The sequence below is a fragment of the Meles meles genome, chromosome 19 (genome assembly GCF_922984935.1).
Source record: "Meles meles chromosome 19, mMelMel3.1 paternal haplotype, whole genome shotgun sequence".
In the NCBI taxonomy this organism is placed as follows: Eukaryota; Metazoa; Chordata; class Mammalia; order Carnivora; family Mustelidae; genus Meles; species Meles meles.
This window is the reverse complement of record NC_060084.1, coordinates 54,685,031-54,699,809: the sequence shown is the minus strand read 5'-3', so window position 1 is coordinate 54,699,809 and position 14,779 is coordinate 54,685,031. Positions and strand designations below refer to the sequence as shown.

At 44.4% G+C, this 14,779-nt stretch overlaps 1 protein-coding gene across 1 annotated transcript; it reads right to left on the bottom strand.

Moving 5' to 3' along the window:
• Positions 1–4,903: 4,903 nt before the first annotated feature.
• LOC123930581 (putative protein ZNF720) lies at positions 4,904–9,326 on the bottom strand. The gene is made up of 3 exons (XM_045986790.1): positions 9,312–9,326; positions 5,503–5,629; positions 4,904–5,013 (listed from the first exon to the last, which is right to left on the bottom strand). Exons 1-3 carry the CDS (start codon positions 9,324–9,326, stop codon positions 4,904–4,906), a joined length of 252 nt encoding a protein of 83 aa, XP_045842746.1.
• Between the last annotated feature and the right edge of the window lie 5,453 nt (positions 9,327–14,779).

Sequence of the window (14,779 nt, the reverse complement as noted above, 5' to 3'; positions counted from 1 at the left end):
TCTCCATTCCTGTCCTCCAGAGCTCTACGGAAAGCGTTCAGGGAACAAAAGCTCCTGAGAGCGAAGCAGAACAAATTACTTAGCCCCGCGCCTGGCCTGGGCAGGGTAATTCTGCCTCCGGCAAAGACATTTGAGAGTCACAGCAACAGGCCCCTCCCCCCAGAAGATCAGCAAGAAATCCTGCCAAGACCGAGCTCACCGAGTAAGGAAAACATGCTGTTCTCAGAGGAGGGGAAAGCAAAGCATGGAATTCGTGGCTTTCTCCCCATGATTCTTTAGTCCTGCAATGTTAATTAAATTTTTTTAATTTTATTTTTTCTTTTTGTAATTTTTAAAACTTTTCTTCCTTCCTCTTTTAAACTTTTTAATTAGTTTATCTTCACAAAACCTTTCTAAAAAAAATCTTTTTAGGGGCGCCTGGGTGGCTCAGTGGTTTAGGCCGCTGCCTTCGGCTCAGGTCATGATCTCGGGGTCCTGGGATCCAGTCCCGCATCGGGCTCTCTGCTCGGCAGGGAGCCTGCTTCCCTCTCACTCTCTCTGCCTGCCTCTGTGCCTACTTGTGATCTCTCTTTGTCAAATAAATAAATAAAATCTTTAAAAAAAAATCATTTTAAACTTTCATTATAATAGTCATATTTTATCCTTCATTGTACCTAACATTATTCTTTGTATACAGAGAGGGGTTTTTTCCTCCTAAAAATTTTTGGGATACAATTTCTTCTAATAGATCAAAATATACCCTAAATCTAGCACAGGGCTTGTTCTAGTGTCCAGCCTGAGCAAATGCTCTCCACTTTCTTTTTCTTTCTTCTTCCGACCAACTTATCTGTTTGATTTTTAGAGGGAAAATTGGACCATTTCCTTACACCACACACAAAAATAGACTAAAAATGGATGAAAGACCTCAATGTGAGAGAGGAATCCATTGAAATCCTTGAGTAGAACACAGGCAGAAACCTCTTTGACCTCAGCTGCAGCAACTTATTCCTAGAAACATTGCCAAAGGTAAGGGGAGCAAGGGCAAAAATGAACTATTGGGACTTCATCAAGATCAAAAGCTTTTGCACAGCAAAGGAAACTGTCAAAAAACCAAAAGACAATTGACAGAATGAGAGAATATATTCACAAATGACATATCAGATAAAGGGCTAGTATCCAAAATCTATAAAGAACTTACCAAACTCAACACCCAAAGAACAAAATACTCCAATCAAGTAATGGACAGAGGACACGAACAGACATTTCTGCAAAGAAGACATCCAGATGGCCAACAGGCACATGAAAAAGTGCTCCACATCACTTGGCATCAGGGGAATACAAATCAAAATCACAATGAGATACCACCTCACACCAGTCAGAATGGCTAAAATTAACAAGTCAGGAATCAACAGATGCTGGCGAGGATGCAGAGAAAGGGGAACCCTCCTCCACTGTTGGTGGGAATGCAAGCTGGTGCAAACACTCTGGAAAACAGCATGGAGGTTCCTCAAAATGTTGAAAATAGAGCTACCCTATGACCCAGCAATCGCACTACTGGGTATTTACCCTAAAGAGACAAATGTAGTGATCCGAAGGGGCATGTGCACCAGAATGCTTATAGCAGCAATGTCCACAATAGCCAAATAGATGTCCATCAACAGTTGAATGGATAAAGAAATTGTGAGATATATGTATACAACACACACAGACAGACAGACAGACACACACACACACACACACACAATGGAATACTATGTGGCCATCAAAAGAAATGAAATCTTGACATTTGCAACAACATGGATAGAACTAGAGGGTATTGTGCTGAGCAAAATAAATCAATCAGTGAAAGACAATTATCATATGATTTCCCTCATATGAGGAATTTGAGAGGCAAAGTGGGGGGTTGGGGAGTAGGGAAGGAAAAAATGAAACAAGATGGGATGAGGAGGGAGACAAACCATAAGAGATTCTTAATCTCACAAAACAAACTGAGGGCTGCTGGGGGGAGGAGGGTTTGGAGAGGGTGGTTGGGTTATGGACATTGGGGAGGGTATGTGCTATGGGGAGTGCTGTGAAGTGCTGTGAAGTGTGTAAGTCTGAAGATTCACCAACCTGTACCCCTGGGGCAAATAATACATTATATGTTAATTTAAAATTTTAAAATGAAATATATATATTTAAGTAAATTATACATTTAAAATAAAATTAAATATATATTTGTAATATTTAAAATTTTTTAATTTAATTTTAATTTTTTAATAATATATCTTTTTTATTTCATACCAAAATGTGATACAGAGGTATAAAATGTTTCAAATTTACTTTGAATTCAAAATAGTCTTTTCTCTCATGCACAGAGAATAAAAATTGACCTACAAATACATGATGAAATTAATTCTATGTTGATGACAACTCACTTAGACATAGTACAGCATTCACTGACCACTAAACAAGGAGACAAAAAGTAGGAGTCACACAGTATATATGTGTGACAAACAAACACAAGACAAAAACATACATAATTTACTGGCAAAAAGCATAAAGTTCATTCTTTTTTAAGTTAAACTCACATCCTCTTTAAATGTACTGAGTTGAAAATTCTCTTCCAGTTAACATCACACAAATAAAACCCATTCCACACATAGCTAATGTTGTGGAATGTACCAGACATAAGAAGCACATTGTTAGGAAGTTACCAAACCAGAATAAGACAAAACTTAGCCCAAGAAAATCTAAATAAACACTGATGTATTACATAAATGGAAAAGTTCTATATAACCATAATTTTAAACTGTGTCCATGTACCCATAAAAAACAAGCATTTGATTGGCATGTCTTCATGGACTACAAAATTGTAAAGAACTTTTATTTAAAATCAATAATAAAAAGCTGTAAATGAAAATTTTATGAACACATAAAACACCTGAAAGAATGTATTACATTATTAATATATTCCTCCTCCTACACAGAATGTAAGCCTATAATCCATTCTTTAAGACAGAGGAAATGAACATCTTCATTTCTAAATAAATGAACACCATGAAAGTTGGAAAATATGCTGAGAGACCCTGTATATGAAATTAATATTTGGGGTTAAATTCTGATGCATTCTGAGGAAAGTAGAAGAAAAAGCTCATGATTAATTTCCCATGAAGTAACACTACAATACTAAACAAAAAGATTTTTCAAACATGCGGGTTTGGGGTACCTGAGGGCTCAGTCAGTTAAGCAGTTTCCTTCAGCTCAGGTCATGAGCTCAGGGTTCTGAGATCCAGCCCCACACTGGGTTCCCTGCTCAGCAGGGAGTCTGCTTCTCCCTCTCCTTGCCTTTCCCCTACTCATTCTCTTTCTCTCTCTCTGTCTCAAACAAATATAAATTTTAAATAAAATATATGGGAATTCACTAATTGTCTAACTCACTTCTTATGAAGCACACACCCATGTCACATAAGGACATTTGATGTAAAAAAATTCAGAGCTAATCAGAAAGTGAAAACACACATGACAAAGTCACAAGAAGTTCATAGAAGAGAGAATTATACGATGTTGTGATTATTAAAAAATAAGGTAATAAATGAGACTTTATTAAAGGCTACAAGTTCAACTTCTAAATGTGTAGTTCCCGGGGCGCCTGGGTGGCTCAGTGGTTTAAGCCGCTGCCTTCGGCTCAGGTCGTGATCTCAAGGTCCTGGGATTGAGTCCCACATCTGCTCTCTGCTCAGCAGGGAGCCTGCTTCCCTCTCACTCTCTCTGCCTGCCTCTCTGCCTACTTGTGATCTCTCTCTGTTAAATAAATAAATAAAAATCTTTAAAAAAAAATAAATAAATAAATGTGTAGTTCCCCAATACCATTTGTTATGTAGGAATTCTAGGAAACAAATGGAGACATTACATTATTTCACCACAGAGGAACAGAACTCACAGAGTGGAAATTAAATTTCTATATTTATTTTATTTTAAAGATTTTATTTATTTATTTGACAGACAGGTAGGCAGAGAGGCAGGCAGAGAGAGAGGGGGAAGCAGGTTTCCCATTGAGCAGAGAGCCCAATGCGGGGTTTCATTCCAGGTTAGGTGAGAATGAATGTGGCAGATGACAGAAAGGAGGTCCAAGTCTGAAGGAGGAAGGTAGACCTTAAACTGTGGTTTTAGTATCTCTACTTGAATGAAAATCAGTTGGAGACATGTCCAGTTTTATCTCTCTCTCACTGGCTCCCAGAGAGTCCAAAGTGGGGCTTGATCCCAGGACTCTGGGATCATGACCTGAGCGGAAGGCAGAGGCTTTAACCCACTGAGCCACCCAGGCACCCCTAAATTTCTATATTTAATACAAAATAAAAGAAAAAAGAAATTTTGAAGGGAAATAAAGCAGTAAATTTTCTCATTTTAGGGCAGTGCATTGTTATCTGATGAAGTTACTGAATCTCAACTTTGTAAGATTAAAATGAAAGCCTCTGTAACATTAGAAAGCATAAGCCAGAGAACATTAGAAATCTGTCTCCAGTGTTCTGGGAATTTCTGCACCAAACCCCAGTGTGCATACTACTACCCTGACCTACTTGTACCATAATGAAAACCAGAATTGACAAGGCCATAGCGTACAGGTCCTCAGAAATAGGATGACTTCTCCAGGGCCCTCACAGTAATGGAAAACTCTCAGACTAGAGGGGCCCTCCACCTCCAATCAGAGTCTCCTGGCCCTTCCTGTGAATGTGATGGACCATCACTAGAGCTGAAGGAGAATCCCTAGAGAATTCAAGAGCTTGATAATGCTGGAGAGCAGACCTCCCTCTGGGAGCCAGTGAGAGAGATAAAACTGGGCATGTCTCCAACTGATTTTCATTCAAGGAGAGCTACTCAAACCACAGCTTAAGCTCTACCTTCCTCCTTCAGACTTGGACCTCCCCTCTGTCATCTGCCTCATTCATTCCCACCTACCTAGATGGAAGCCTACAGTCTCCTTTCTCTTCACATCCCAGAGCTGCTTCTCTTGCTCCAAAAACATGATCAGGTCTGGCTTTGACAGAAGGAGACCTGTTTATGAGGAAAAAGGAAAGTGACTATTGCTGCTAACTTCCCATCAGGCTTGTGTTCAGTAAAGAGAGGACATTTTACAATCCTAGATGATGGTCTCGCAAAGGCTATTGCCCAACAGTCCCTTTAGAACACAAAGGAAGTGTTTCTAATGTTCACATCCTGACCTCCACTTCCAAGTAGTAGACGTGATAATAAGAAGGGGAAATTTCAGTTTTAGATGTGAGCAGTGCCATTCTATACCACCAAGTGTTTAGAATTGCCACTCAACTACATCAGGGTTGATGTTACCTTGAGGAAGGAGAAGCCAAGGCTGAAAAGGAAGCATCATGAAGATTTTCCTCTCCATCTACAAACCCCTAGTTATTCCCCTCTCTGCCTGGATCTGAATTCCAGTCATTCAAAGAGAAAACTCCCAAGAGATAGTCTTCACAGGAAGGAACAAAACCCTGAGTGGAGTTTGGGAAATCTGGAAGGAGTTGTCCTCACCCAGGAAGCGGAGGTGTCCATAGTTCTCCAACATCACATCCCTGTACAGTTGCCGCTGAGTGTGGGTCAGGTGTCCCCACTCCTCCAGGGAGAATTCTATGGCCACATCCCTGAATGTCAGCTGTCCCTGTAATAAATACCACAGTCACCAAGTGGCCATTGACACAGTTCACGACGGTCCCTAAGATGAAAGAGGAAGTTAGTGTCACCACCTAGGACCAGACCTGACCTTTCCTTCTTCCTCACATGGGTGTGGAGTAAAAGTAAAACCTATGGGGCAGGGGGCTGCCTGGTTGAGAACTTTCACTCCTTTCACACCAGAAGTCAACTCTATCCGCTACACAGAGGTGACAGCCCTCCTTGTCCAGTGTAAAGTGTTGGGATGCGGGAGAGGAGCCAATGGTCAAGCAATTCTAGACATGTTTCTGATGTGAAATATTGGGGTTCTGGAGTGAATGATGAAGGAATTGTTGAGATACCCATGGTACAAACATTGTGGTCCTAAGGCAAGGGGAGAGGAAAGTTGTGAGCAGTGACTGCTTCTATGCTGTCAGGTGGGGAGGGGGTGAGGGACAGCAGGAGGCTCTAAGGAATTTGGAAACAAGTTTCCAGGACCCTCAGGGCCTCCCAGCTGGTGTTCTGATGAGGCCACTCACTGTTTAGTAACACTTTAGTCAGGAGACCCTCCAGATATCTATCAGTGGGCCACAAGCTTAAAGGATGATGGCCAAGCTACATTTGGGGAATAGAGTTCAAGAAGTTTCCAAAGCAATTTTCCTGTTTTAAAGAGGAATTACAGGATCCTGGAAGTCTGGCTATTGTCAAGCTAAGGCTGCTTTTTGCATCCAACAAGACATTAACCTTGAGGCTGTTGGAATTCCCTAAGGAATGCCCTACTCTGCCTTTCTCATATATTTTTCCTCAAAGTTTGAAGTTGAAGGAAATTTAATTTTATCCACACCTCTTTTGACTTTGTTCTCCTCCTCAGAAACTACAAGCAAGGGGGACCCAGATAGTTCAGTTGGTTAAGGGTCTGCCTTGAGCTTGGGTCATGATCCCAGACTCCTGGGATGGAGCTCTGAGTTGGGTTCCCCACTCAGTGAGGAATCTGCTTCTCCCTCTTCCCCTTTCCTCACTCATGTGCTCTCTCTCTCTCTCTCAACTGATAAAATGTTTAAAAGAAAGAAAGAAAGAACCTACAAGCAAGAGAAACACAGAAGAAAGAAGTTTACACCTGAAATGCGATAGTTCCTGCATATTCTTCAGTATCCCATGTTCCTTACAAATGAGTGGAGGGAAAATAGGAACATGACAGGGGAGGATCTGGCAGGCAGCACCAAGTCAGTCAAAGAAGTTCCCATCAGCTGAATGGAAACAAATTGCTATCAGCGCCTAATGCACATCAAAGGACACACCATCACTGGTGCTTTCCTGGGGACTGACAGCAGGAATGCAGAATGTAAATCTAACTTTGGAAATACAGTGGATATACATACACAATTCAATCACTATACATTCTGTAGTGCCCCCTTTTAGGCAAGCAGGCTTGAGCAAAGCAGTGAGGCCCCCAGTGACCCCTTGGCTGAGTCCAGACAGGCCCAGTGGGGGACCCACCTCAAAATTCCCAAGGCCCTAATGAACCAATGGGCTTCTTACAACCAGTTACAGTGACCAGAAAGAAGCAAGTTCCACAGGTTCCTCATAACTCCTCACCTTCCTCCTTTAAGAACTACCCCGCTGCTCCTTGCAGACAAGCTCTCCTGTGCCTCCTGCCTGCTGATCTCTTAGATATTCAACAAACTTCTCCACCCTATGTCCTGCCTCAGGGGAATTCCAGCAGTGCTGCAGGAAGGGCTTCCAGCCAATCATGGATCCACGTCTGGGACCCCGTGCAACTGACAGAGACACTACACTGAGATGGTACAGCGTCCCTGTGCTAGTAATAGCTAGTTTAATCCTTTTAAAATTTTAATTCCCAAAGATTTATATAATCTTCTTTTTAAAGATTTTATTTATTGAAATGCCTGGGTGGCACAGTAAGTTGGGCCTTAGCCTTTGGCTCAGGCCACCACCCATGGTCCTGGGAACGCCACCCACATTGGGGTCCTTGTTCAGCAGGGAACCTTCTCTCTCTGCCTGCTGCTCAGCCTGCTTGTGCTCTCTCACTAACAAATACAGAAAATTTTTTTAAAAAGATTGTATTTATTTATTTCAAAGAGAGCAAGAGAGCAGAAAGAAGCCATACCAGGCAGATGGAGAGGGAGAGGATGCTGGCCCATTGATGTGGGGCTGGATCCCAGGTCCCCGGAACATGACCTGAGTTGGAGGCAGAAAGCAGACTCTTAACCAACTAAACCACCCTCGGTCCCCAAGATTTATTTATACTTTAGAGGAGATGGGGAAGGGCAAAAGAGGGAGAAAGAGAATGTCTTTTTTTTTTTTTAAGATTTTATTTATTTATTTGACAGACAGAGATCATAAGTAGGTAGAGAGGCAGGCAGAGAGAGGAAGGGAAGCAGGCTCCCTGCTGAGCAGAGAGCCCGACGTGGGGCTCGATCCCAGGACCCTGGGATCATGACCTGAGCCGAAGGCAGAGGCTTTAACCCACTGAGCCACCCAGGTGCCCCGAGAAAGAGAATGTCAAGCAGACTCCCCTCTGGGCACAGAGCCAGAAGCGGGGATACCAATCCAGGACCCTGCGATCCTGACCTGAGCTGCAATCAACAGTCCAACCTTAGTTGACTGAGCCCCCACGCACCCTCCTCTAGTGGATTTAAAGTAGAATATCTCTTTCACGTGCTAAAGATGGAGACACACACACACACGCTTTTAGAATGGGAAATTTCCAAGTTTTTCTGGACTCATACCCACCGAGCTTATGTCTGCATTTCCTTCCTCCCCGGCTGCACACAGCTGATCAAGAATGCAGAGGAGACCGAATGAGAAATGATTTCCCTCCCTGATATCCCAGGACCAGACCTCATCAGCCACAGGAATCTCGGACTCAACACCTTCCCCTCTGGATCTGCCACCAACAGAATATTGTCACGCCTCGCGGGACTTTAATTCAAAGTGACAATGGCTGATGCCCTATCGAAGCCAGGTTGGGGATGTTGGGTCCCCCCAAAATTGGGTACCCCAATAATGGGTCCGTGATTAAATGAGCGAGACTGATACAAAATGAAGGTCAAGCAAAGCTTTATTTCGCGCCAAGCATCAGGAATCAGACCGACCGCCAAACAGACCGGTAGCTGTCGCCCCTTACAGAGGACGACCCCTCCCTGCTTTCCAGACTAACTTTTATAGAGCAAATGCCATGTGGTTGGGCCTGGCCACACACAGGTGGCTAATTGAATTACAATTCACCCCACAGTAGCCATGGAAACTAGCCCACCACCTTGGTAGCTAGGAGACAGTGTGCGCCCTACTGATTGAATGTCTCCACCTGGCCTGACCCACCCTTGTACTTGGACTTTGTTCTGTGGGACTGGTTTCCGGGACTTGCCTCTAAGCAAGTTCCCCTGGGGATGGGGGCAAGGTCAATCCAAGTTTTACAACAAAATGACAATTCAACTGGGGTGGGGCTGCTCTGGCTGAATAGGCCCTTCGAGGCAACAGGACAGAAGGCTCTGGGACATAGAGAAGCATTCTAAAGACCTAACCGTGAGTATCACTTCTGACCAGATCTTAAAAACAGGTGAACGCAGAAGCGAGAAGCACCCGGACTCAGGCATCCGCATCTGCAGCTTCTAAACTCTAGGGTCTGCAGAGAAACAGAGGATATGGCTCCACGGGGACACCAGGCTCACCTGAGAACCGGCCATTTCTGCCTTCGCCTCCACCTCTAGATTCCGTCCTCACGAGGGATCTGGGGGGAAATCACAGCTGCATCAGGAGAAAATGCCCTTAAATCCAGCAACTGAGCTCCTTCTCCTCACACCGCTCGCCTGCAGGCAGGAGTCGGAGATGCAGCAAAGGCCCAACTTCCGAGTCCTTTGTGTCCGGAGCAGCTCAGAAACTGTGAGCTCCTCTGAGGACACCAATCCCTGCACTTTCCTTACCTGCTTTGTGGGGAGGGAGGGGTCCCCTGCCACCACCACTCACAACTTCAGCGTCATCGTCGGAACCACGGGCTGCAGGGACCCGACCCTCCCAGACTCACGGAGCAGAGACCCTGTCACCTCTCCAGGACCAAAGCCACAAATCCACTCTCAGAAAACCACCAAAAGTCCTCGGGCTCCCCTCTGGCCTCGCTGAGAATCTCCTGGAGCCCTTAATTAACACAACAGTGTTGTTTTCCCCCAAATCAACTGGGGAGGTGACCAGGCCAAGCAGGGGACCCAAGGCTGGGGCTGGGAGCAGAGTTTGAGCCCTGCCTTCTCCACCATCAGAGTTTCAGGAGACTGGTTCCTTCTCTCTCTTTCTGCTACACAGAGGGAGACCCCTGACAGACCGAACTTTCCCGAATAAAAGCAAATGTCTCTTTCAAAGTAAACAGGATTTCAGAGCTCTTCCTTTCTCTTCCTTTTATTTTACACAACCAGCCCAGCCCGGGTGGCACAGCCGTTTATTTTCTGCTTTTTCGGCTTAGGTTGTGATCCCAGTGTCCTGCTCCGTGGGAGGCCTGCTCCTCCCTCTCCCACTCCCTCTGCTTGTGTTCGTTTCCTTGCCTGCTGTGTCTGTGTTTGTCAAATAAATATTTAAGAAATTTATTTAGAAAAATAAAATAAGCAGCCTAAAAGAATGCTCAGGCCAAAGAGACATATTTTCGGGTGACAAAATACTCCCCTTCAGGAGGTAAATGTTTACGTTCACAAGTAACTGCCACACAGTTTTCCACAGTCCGTCTACTTTTACCCTCCCACTAGCGATATGTGAGAATTCTACTTCTCAGCATTCTCAGCAAAATTGGATGTTACATTTTTTCTTTATTTTACCCATTCTAGAAAACATTGAGTGTTTTCTCCCTGTAAAAAATGAAGTTGTTCTTGGGGCGCCTGGGTGGCTCAGTGGGTTAAGCCGCTGCCTTCGGCTCAGGTCATGATCTCAGGGTCCTGGGATCGAGCCCCGCATCAGGCTCTCTGCTCAGCAGCGAGCCTGCTTCCCTCTCTCTCTCTCTGCCTGCCTCCCTGCCTCCCTGCCTACTTGTGATCTCTCTGTCAAATAAATAAATAAAATCTTAAAAAAAAAAAAATGAAGTTGTTCTTGCAACAGTTGTCCTGGTGACTGAAATGAAAACCACTTAAAGCATCAAGTATAACAAGTAAAAAAAAGGCAGCTAGATTAATCCATCACTGAGACTCCATTTCAAAAGAAGTAACTTGGGGCGCCTGGGTGTCTCCGTCCTTAAGACTCTGCCTTCGTCTCAGGTCATGATCCCACACGGGAAGCCTGCTTCTCCCTCTCCCACTCCCTCTTCTTGTGTTCTCTCTCTCTCTCTGCCAAACAAATAAATAAAATCTTAAAAAATAATAGTAACCTTTCTCTTCTCCACAAACCTCTTCTCCTCACTTCTCAGCGCTTTGGCTCAGGAACCTGGTTCTACCCTGACAACATGATGAACAGGGCTGGCAGCACAGACACAATTCCTCTGGAAATTGGCCATAATCCCATATTTCCCAACAAACTCCCATTCCCTTCCCCTGGGTGGTCTTGTGGTTTTGAAGGCCCTGACTTGCTACAGCCTCTTTTGCTGGCAAAGCGATGAAGCTCCTGCTCCCGGACACCTGGGTGGCTCCGTGGGTTAAGTATCTGCCTTTGGCTCAGGTTCCGATCCTAGGGCCCTGCGGTCGATCGAGTCCTCCCAATTGACTCCCTACTCAGCAGGGAGTCTGCTTCTCCTCCCTTTGCCCCTCCTCTCTCTCACTTGCTCTTTCTCTCTCTCTCTCTCAAATCAGTAAATAAAATCTAAAAAAAACCAAAAACTGCTGTTCCTCTTTATCCCCCACTCTGTGTTTCTGTTATACTTTGGGTCTGAAGCAGGGAGTTCAGTTATACAACAGAATGAATATTAGGAGAGGAAAACATGTTCTCCTCATTCCACTCTAAACTCCTTGGGTCATCTAATAATTAAAATGATGTAAAACAGATTCACAAGAGAAAAAAAATGATTTCTTAATTATGGGAACCTGAAAGACTTGAGGCTCAAGGATGGGCGGCTGAAGCTTCCATGCCACTGTGACTTATCAAAAGTAGGGGAGGGATTTAGAATTTGAAAATGGGGGACATATATTCATAGGAGAATGGGAAGAGGATATCTATGTCAAAGAATGCTTTGTCCTCCGGACAGGCAACTCTTGATGTCATAAAAAGTTAGTCTTTGATATCAGCTCTATTACTGACAAAGCACCCCCATCTAATTGATTCTTGGTATGTATATTATCCTCACAACAGAAGGAGATAATTTCACTGCAGTCACGGAACAAACCTAGAAGACATTTTTCTAAATTACACAGAAGCCCTGCTTCACTCCTCTCGCCAACTTTGTAGTCTTTAAATTTCGGGGTGCACCTTTCCGTGAATGATGGACTAAACCTTTCTTTGTACATCTATACATCACACATTGTTTCCAAGAAGGACTGGTAATCGCACCTTCTGGCTCACCCACCCCTGGGGACCCACACACAACCTCCAGACACCTCCATAAAGTCCACTGGCAGCACCAGTGAGTCTGCAGCCTTTCAGGAACTGTGTCAGTCTGCCCTGCTCCCCTCCTGATCCACTGTCTCTCTCTGTCAAATAAATAAATAAAATCTTTAAAAAAAAAAAAAAAAAAAAAAAAACCCAAAGGCCTGGCAAAACCCTTGGAGTTAGGTTTGTTTTTTTTTGGTTTTTTGTTTGTTTGTTTGTTTTTAAGATTTTATTTACTTATTTGACAGAGAGAGATCACAAGTAGGCAGAGAGGCAGGCAGAGAGAGGCGGGGAAGCAGGTTCCCTGCTGAGCAGAGAGCCCAATGAGGGGCTCAATCCTAGGACCCTGAGATCATGACCTGAGCCGAAGGCAGGGGCTTAACCCACTGAGCCACCCAGACACCTCTGGAGTTAGTTTTTGGACATGCATCCGTCTTCTTCCCAAATGGCTTGCCTCCTGAATAACACTGATATCCCTTTCCAATCAAAGCTCATTCTGGGTGCATTGGCTTTTCAAAGCAATTTAAGTGGGTTTGGGTTTTTTTGTAACAAAATTATGGAATCCTTCACACAAACAGTAAGAAAGAATTCCTGCCGTGTTTTATGGTGCAACTTAGTAAGCTTATTGAAGTAGCATGGGAAAGGACTTGTGCTCAAAGAGCTACACCTTTTTTTTTTTAGATTTGATTTATGTATTTGACATAGAGAGGGAGAGCACAAGCAAGGGGAGCAGCAGGCAGAGGGAGAGGGAAAAGCAGATTCCCTGCTGAGCAGAAAGCCTGTCATGGGGCTCAATTCCAGGACCCTGGGATCATGACCTGAGCCTTAGGCAGCCAGCTAACCAACTGAGCCACCCAGACACCCCAACAAACAGACTCTTAAGAAGAGAGAACTGATGGTTACCAGTGGGAAGATAGTTAGGGAGAAGGTTTAAACAGGGGTTGGAAATTAAGGAGTGCACCTGTGCAGATAAGCTCCAGGTGATGAATGGACTGTGGGTTGATGAGGGAGCAGTAGGCTAGGAAAGTACAAAGTGCAAGCTGATACCCTCAAGCCCCCCATCCCCCTCCCTACCTCACTCCTGGGTGGGATATGTGTGACATTCCTCCAGCAAGCTCCCAACTGTCTCAGTGTTAATGCTTTACTAGAGGGAAAACCTTAACTTGTCAATGGCAAAGGCTTCCAATATCTTTTAGGTCCTTTTTAGCATGTGAAAATTCTTTCGAAAACCTCCATTCTTCCTTACCCTCAACTCCCATAGCCCTGGATCTGCCACTTTTTCTGCCCCTGGGTCTTTGCCCCTGCTTTAATGAAACCACCATTTTGCATGGAAGGCTTCTCAAGATTTCTTTCTTGGTCATCAGCTCCTGATCTCACCCTACCAAAACCTCACCTACACCCAAAACTACCTCAGAATCACTACACCTGAAACTAAGAAAAACCTCTACACTAACTAACTGAAATGAAAATAAAATATTAAAAAGTTGGGACACCTGGGTGGCTCAGTGGTTTAAGCCTCTGCCTTCGGCTCAGGTCATGATCTCAGGGTCCTGGGATCAAGCCCCGCATCAGGCTCTCTGCTCAGTGAGGAGCCTGTTTCTCCCTCTCTCTCTGCCTGCCTCTCTGCCTACTTGTGACCTCTCTCTCTGTCAAATAAATAAATAAATAAAATATTAAAAAAAAAAGTCGGGGTGCCTGGGTGGCTCAGGTGGTTAAGCATCTGTCTCTTGATTTGGGCTAAGGTCATAATCTCAGGGTCATGAGATAGAGCCCTTTGTTGGGCTCCAGACCCAGGGAGGAGTCTGTGGAAGATTCTCTCCTTCTCCCTGTGCCATTCCCCTCCTCCCCCCACTCATGCATGCCTCCCTCTGTCTCTTAAAAAAATTTTTTTAAGGACTTTATTTATTTATATGAGAGAGAGAGCAGAGAGGGAGTGATGAGGAGAAGCAGACTCCCCGCTGAGCAGATAGCCTAACTGCGAGCTTGACCCCAGGACCCTGAGATCATGACCTGAGCCAAAGACAGACTTTTAACCAACTGGGCCTCCCAGGTGCCCCTAAAATTTTTTTTAAAAATGCAATTGTTCTAGGAGCGACTGGGCGGATCAGTGGGTTAAGCATCTGCTTTCTCTCAGGTCATGGTCCCAGTGTCATGGGATTGAGCCTGCAACAGTCTCCCTGCTCTGCTTCTCCCTCCCTTTACCTTTCCCACCCCCACGCCACTGCTCCTGCTTGTGCTGTCTCTCTCTCAAATTAATTATTTTTTTTAAAAAGTAATTGTTCTGTTTTAAACTTAAAAAATAAAATTTGGAATTAAACTGACATGAACCCTGAATGAATGAATGAATGAATGAATACATAAATAAATAAAATGTTATGGAACCTGGACTGGATCCTGATGGAAGAATCAAGCAGCCCTCAGAGACCTTGGAAGACTGGAGGTTTATTTAACACTGGCAGTCTGAGAGGAGAGTGATTTCCAAAGGTCTGAGCCCTGAGCACAGACAAAGAGGGTAATTTATACTCTTCTACTTTCACATACTTGGTACTTCTGGTGCACGTGGGAAACGGGGTAGGAAAGAAGGACCCGGAAGGGCTTTGAGACAGGGACTGGAATTCCCTTGCTGGTTTGGTAGGCCATCCTAGAA